General features: G+C 34.0%; 1 protein-coding gene across 1 annotated transcript; it reads right to left on the bottom strand.

Annotated features, from left to right (window-relative positions):
- Window positions 1-3,967: 3,967 nt before the first annotated feature.
- LOC100500436 (cytidine and deoxycytidylate deaminase zinc-binding domain-containing protein) lies at window positions 3,968-6,899 on the bottom strand. The gene is made up of 5 exons (NM_001251135.2): window positions 6,799-6,899; window positions 6,324-6,383; window positions 5,760-5,950; window positions 4,421-4,525; window positions 3,968-4,330 (listed from the first exon to the last, which is right to left on the bottom strand). The coding sequence occupies exons 1-5, from the start codon at window positions 6,812-6,814 to the stop codon at window positions 4,142-4,144; spliced, it is 561 nt and encodes a 186-aa protein (NP_001238064.2). The 5' UTR covers window positions 6,815-6,899; the 3' UTR covers window positions 3,968-4,141.

Here is a 6,899-nt window from a genome sequence, read left to right on the forward strand (position 1 = left end):
CCACACAAGACCAATTCAAATGCAACAACCAAAAAATATCTTGACTAGATACTAGGGAAACAAAAAAAAAAGGGGGTCCAGCTATAGTTTTGGATATGATTCTTGCGAATTTAGTTAAGGTTTGCATTTTTTCTACATTGCATTGACCTGCCAAACTCCGCAATAACCGCTATAGTTTTGCCCCAGCCCCCAAGTTAAAATAATCCTTTCTTTCTACAAACTCTATTCATGATTCCCTTTTAATTTAAATTCAACTTAGTTGAAATTTTTTTAGTTTACAGAGTTTTTCTTTCCTATAAAATTTTCACTTTTTTTTTTGTTCTTGTCTCACTTCTTAAACCTCTACTTCTTATCGCTGCTTTTTCTAAGGGTGTGTTTGAAATAACCTTGGATTGAACATGACTCGTGTTTTTCCCCATCCATCAAGGTACTTGCTTTTCCGTTTAAAGCTTTAGAAAAATGTGAACGGACGTTTTCAAGGCTGCAAATGACAAACCAAACGTCTAACAAGAGCGCAAGATCTGCGTTCAATTATTAGGATGCCTGTAAGAAAGATCACAAGGACGAAACTTGATCCATGTTCTTTGTCTTCAGTGTGATGACAAGTGTAGTACTTTAATCCTATACTCAAGAAAAATCATCAGTAGCTTAAGTTCATAATACTTGTAATATGCTAACATTAAAAATACATTCATTTCAAGTGAAGCTTGACCTCAACATAGATAACATCAATTATGATAACCCTGATTTATAGTAAGAGTTACTTGGTTTTAACTCAGCCTCTGAATAGCTTCCTTAAAGCAGTCACTAGTCATCAACTACTTTGGAACTAGTATTATGATCGGTCATAGTGAGTGTCTCTCAAGTCTCAACAGAAGCATCCAATTGACAGGTACAAGGAAGGGTTACTTATTTTCATGCCTTTTTCTCGTTCCATATAACTGCTTTTATGCTATATTACAAAGACCCAATCATTGGCTGACATTGTAGGAAACAAAGTTGCTTCATGCACTACAATGCCTATAACACAGTTAATAGAAATAACATAAAAAATACTCAGCAAAATCTAACACCTCCCCGTCATCCTTTTGTACTATATCATACCTAAGGGTGTTTCTTCCTTTATCTCATAAAAATCAAGGAGTACTTTCTTTATATTCTGAAAAGGCTAATTTTACATTCTGAATTACTCTTTGCATAATGTAAAAGAAGTACTCCATAATTTTTAAGTACAGAAAACTTTAGCCCACACATAATCATCTAAGTATTTGGGCTTCTTAGCTATCCTGTAGGGTTCAGCCTGCATGGACTCCTTGCTGGACAAATTCAAATCCTCGGTTCCTAAATCCTACGTGGACCCATATTGTGTAGACTCAGACTTAGACTCACACTAGGAGCTCCTATCAGGGTATTTCATCCCAGAAATTATTAGGTTGTATTAAATCATCATGATTCCAACTAATCTATATGATGTGTAATTAAGAATTATTAATTATTTTTTATAAATTAAAAAACTTGAATATATGTTACATAGGAATTGGTTGTGACCATAAATGCATAACCACTTGGATTATTTACAAGCGGTACTCAAGCTCTCATTTTTGCTACTTTAGCCGCGGCTTATATAGGTGAATCCATGAAAGGCCATCGTTGACCAATTTTCTACAAAATAGTCCTTTTCATTTAGCTTGCTGCATATATATTGCGGCTCAATATAATCTACTTAGTAAACATCTATATTTATCTACCTATATCTATATAGATATAGGTAAATAGATATAGATATATATTCGATTAGTATATATTAATTTAAAACTATCCAGTAATTTCTCATTCCATCTCATTTCTCTGTCTTTTTAATTTTTTGGTTAAATTATTCATTTGATCCAGTTTCATGGTTCTTACCTTTTTAATTTGTATAGTTTGAAAATGGTTTAGTCCCTATAGTTTATATTTTAATTCTCTTTTAGTCCGTTTAGTTTAAAAGTATTTTTTTTAATCCCTATAATTTATATTTTAATTCTCTTTTAGTCCCTGTAATTTAAAAATTATAGAAACTAAAAAAGTAAGAATCATGAACTTATAGAGACTAAAAAGATCACTTTCAAAATATTATGGAAACTAAAAAATAATTAAAATATAAACTATAGGAACTAAAAAGACATATAGAGACTAAAAAAGTAAGAATCATGAAACTAAAGACCAAATGAATAATTTAAGATAATTTTTTTCTTCTTTCAATCAAACAACACTTTAAGATGTAAGAACATCATAATTTTTTTAATGACAAAAGAATGACCTTCGTAACACAATCAAGTTTAACACTGGGCGCTAATAAATAAAAAAGTTCAACACTGGGCTCAAATAATTAAAAGGCAAAAATCGTAGGAGGCCCTTAAAGGCCGCGAACAAAAGATGAATAGAGAAACCCATACCATTTCATAAGTGGTTTGGTTATTGAAGACCCTACTAAATAACAATCCAAAGAGCGAAATAAAGAAGGTTCTTGCTAACACACACCCTATTTTTGCTTATACACCTCCTTTCCCTTATTTCATAATTGTTTTTCCAAATATATCCTTTCTTTTCTTCAACCGAAAGTGTGCACCCCCTATAGTCTCCCTTTCATCCCGTATGAATCTATGATCTCATTGTTCTCGATTTTGTGTCTTGATTGAATCCGGCGTGGTTCCGCCGTTGTCAATCACACAAATACTGCCACCACCACCATTGCCCGTTCCATTCTCCATCAATTTCTCGTCGCTTCAGTCCAAGTGTTTCCTTGCCACAGATCTAGTTTCAGATGTTGCCCGCACATACCACTACGACAAAAAAACCAAACAAAATAGCAATGAAGGTTACTCACTTTGACGACGCCTGAAGCCTTCCATATTCTTCTCTGGGTCCACCGTCCAAGCCAACACTGTTGTTATTTACTTGGTCTTCAACGAGCTTGATTTCAACAAAGCATTTCCCTTTTCGTTCCTAAAAGTGTCATGCTTTTTATCGTGTTCTGTGGTAGACTAGGTTAATTCTATTTGCATTTTTTTTTTCAAAACAAAAGGATAACAAAAGACGTGACAACCTCCTTACGAGGTATTACAACTACAATGACTCTCATCCTGGGTATCAATAACGTTTAACCCACTTCTACCCTTCGAAACAAAATCCATATCCCATGTCCCTATCAATTATTAACCAATAAGGGCAAGAGATCAAAACTAGAACTAGCGCAGGCCATGATGGCATGATGCCAGTGTCGTGATGTTATAATTATTGCATCAGGCAACTAACTCATGGGGTAAATATTCCATATATACAATTATAAATCAAAGCCCTTGATTTTTTATTTGCACCAAGTCCACCCCTGTATCAAATTTCCTCAACTACTCCATATAACACTTCAATAACCCTCTTCTCTTGAACTAACCTTCCGAAGTAACTTAGACTTAGTCCGTTTCTAATATAATTGATTCATTTTCAATGCGCACAAACTCAAAATGATCCCCCAAGTTTCTACCTTAATTGGTGGTTTATATTACGGTGGCAGTAACTGAATCAGAATCATAGAGAGAACAAATCATTTTCAGGAGTTTTGGTAGGTTTGGACTCTCCCACAGCAACCTAAATTCCTCTTAAATCACACGATCACCCTCTCAGTCTTTTTTCTTATTTATAAGCAACATGCCTTATTTTTCTAATTATCCTTGCTTCCAAGTTACTAACTCTCTAAATTATTCTACTAACAATGTGGTTACGTATCGCATGGACTCCCAAAAATACTGTTGTTGGAAGTAGAACTCCAATGGCAATATTAGAATTTGGAATTAGAAATTCACAAACCACCCACTTTATTTTTACTCCAATGGTATTAAGGTTTGTTCGCACATGAGAACGTAGCTTCAGGAAATCTAAAAGTTTGATGTCAACATCAGCAGCAATGACATGATAAATGAGAAAAGCAATGTATCAAATATCCTCCTGTGTGAGGATGTATATTAGAATTGGTTAACAATGAGATAGTCATTATCTGAGGCAAATCCAACTTGTATCGTAGAATTTGTTGTACTCAAATGAGTTCAATCCACTATCAACAGTTTCAATAATTTAAATGAAAGCAATTCTGAAAAGAATGACATATCTAATACATTTGGAATTTTTCCTTTGTTTTCTCAAAAACCTCTTCAGCAATGATGGCCTCATTACCATCAGCTCTCTTAATTTCCAGTGTTGCTTTCTGATAGAATCCAGTACCTCGCAGTGCATCTGCAATGAAATCATCAAACCCAATAGCAATTGCTGCCTCAGCCTTCGCTCCATAAACCAACCTCTGTTAGAAAAAGAATAATGTAATAAGTTAGCTAGAAACAGGATAAACATGGTATAAAAGAGACACATAGGGATAACAAGCCATTCTAACCTTAATTCGAGAAAGGTGGATTGCACCAAAGCACATGGGGCAAGGTTCACAAGAAGCATATATTTCACAATCTGCAAGTTCTATCTGCTTAAGCTTCTTACAAGCCTGTTAAATGAAAACACTGCATGAATCATTTTTTATTTAACACTGCATAAAGTTTATTATATCTAGAAAAAAGAAGGCATACAGAGTCATACAATGAGCTTTAAGTTTTATTTGGAAGTTAAGAGCCTATAAAGTCACAGCACAGCTAGCACTTCTAAAACCTAGATAGAATGAAATTGATACTAGATGTCAAATTGTCTAATATTTAACCTGTTGTTCCAAAAGTGAGGCAACTGATCTGGTGGAAAATATATTATTTTAAAGTTCTTCACAGTGCTGCAGCATTGTCAACTGAGCAGACATGATCTGCATATTAGAATTTAACCAGGCAACAGTACCCTGAAGCATGCATAGCCTCATACCATATGTGTATAAAGTATAATCTTGTCAAATCTTTCAGCAGCATATCCAAAAAATTCAACAACAAATATTAACAGGGATTTAGCCACTTTCCAGCAGGTGACAAGATTAATGATTGTGTTCTACATGTATCAGAGTTCATCCCCTTTTTGGTTTTTCTTGCATAGATGGAACTGAGTACATGTCCAAAACCATTATATGATCACTGTCAAATCCTAATTGTTCATTTTACACACAGGCATGTCGTCAATAAAAATAATCTTAACGAGTGACGTAAGAGTTGCCCCCAATGAGCTAAAACTAAAAGAGGTGACCAAAGTTTGAGTGGTATCTACAAAAACCGTATCTGTTTGTTGATGATTATCCTTTTAATCATGTCCAATCAGAACTTATAAATTCTTAATCAGTAGATTCCTTTAGTCAAAATCATGAATAGCCACCACAAACTAGATTTCTCTGTATAATTCTTTGGAAAACCAGGACAAACGATTCTACACGTGCACTGTAGATATTCCCCACTTAACATTTACAAGTAACATTACGTTTACAAAAACAAGATAAATGTCAATTCACATACTCTTCTTACCACATTCTTTATTATTTATTAGTAGTCCATTCTTTAAAAAGTCTAATACTTGTTTTAAAAAGTAACCTTTGTCAAGACAACGAAATTAACATTGAAAAGTTAACCAATAATAGAGAGCACTAAAGAGTGTAATATTAACTTTGCTCTAGAATAAAGTATCCAATGGGGCAGGGCATATTCATCATGTGCAAATTTCAGTCAGAAAAACACAGCAATACTATTATTTGCTACAAGAAAATGTGTTTTTCCTGCTGAATAAGTAAATCACTTGGTTATTCAAAATCTAACCTCTCTTATTGCTGTCACCTCAGCATGAGCAGTTGGGTCTGTGTTACACAGAACCATGTTGTGACAACTAGCAACTATTTCATCATTATGAACTATAACAGCACCAAAAGGGCCTCCATCTTTGCAATCTACCCCTTTATATGCTTCTTCAACAGCTTTTCTTAAAAATTTGTGGTCTCTATCCTGCACGGCTGATTAAGCAATGATCACACCAAAAGAAAAGCAATAAGAGGCCGAGCAGGCAAAATAAAATCTCCAAATGGCTGTTTTCATTTTTAAAAATGCACAATCATATACTTCTTTACATACATGGGCTTTGAAAATTAGATATATGATATATCATTTGGTTTTCAAGCCTAATGTTTAACTATGTGAATAAAGAATTCAGGTTTCTTTCTATTGAATGAAATAAGATCATAAGACTCTGAAATCCAAAATAAATAAATCTGGCCACAACAGAATATCAATAAATAAGATGGCCTAAAATGAATCAATAAAAATCAGCCATGGATAACTAATAAGAAAACATTGCAACAAGAAATCTGAACTATGCAGAAGCATTACCTTCCTGATGACCAGCAAACGCAGCAGCTACTGAGACAGTTCCATCCTTAGTTTCCACAACTGAAGTAATAAAAAAGAAAAGAAAAAAAAAACATAAATAAACACAATGAAGTAAATGAAACATTGTGTTGTAAGTACACAATGCTTGTTCTGTTGTTCAGTTGGGTAGGGAATTTCAATTTTCAAAGATGCATATAATACTTCATTTCTTCAAATACAATTCCCAGAAGAATACTTCTACAGTTTGCAAATATCAATAGACAACCCAACACGTAGCAAGCATGTATTGCACAAAAAGTCCAAAAACAAACCGATAAAATAAAAAGGGTAGGCAAGAAAAATCCACAATCGTAAAAATCCCACACACCCCCGTAAAAATTGAAATCTGGGAAAACAGAATCATGTACTTTAAAACAGAAAAAGAGTATAAAAAAAGAAAAAAACAAGACAATGATAAAGGGAACAAGACATGTACCGTTAACTTCCTCCATGACAGAAGCGTTGGATGTGATTCTCGGAGAAACAGGTTGAGGTTGGGTAAGAAGGACGAGGTAGGAGAAAGTGAATGCGGTCCAC

The sequence above is a fragment of the Glycine max genome, chromosome 17 (genome assembly GCF_000004515.6).
Source record: "Glycine max cultivar Williams 82 chromosome 17, Glycine_max_v4.0, whole genome shotgun sequence".
NCBI classification, from domain to species: Eukaryota; Viridiplantae; Streptophyta; class Magnoliopsida; order Fabales; family Fabaceae; genus Glycine; species Glycine max.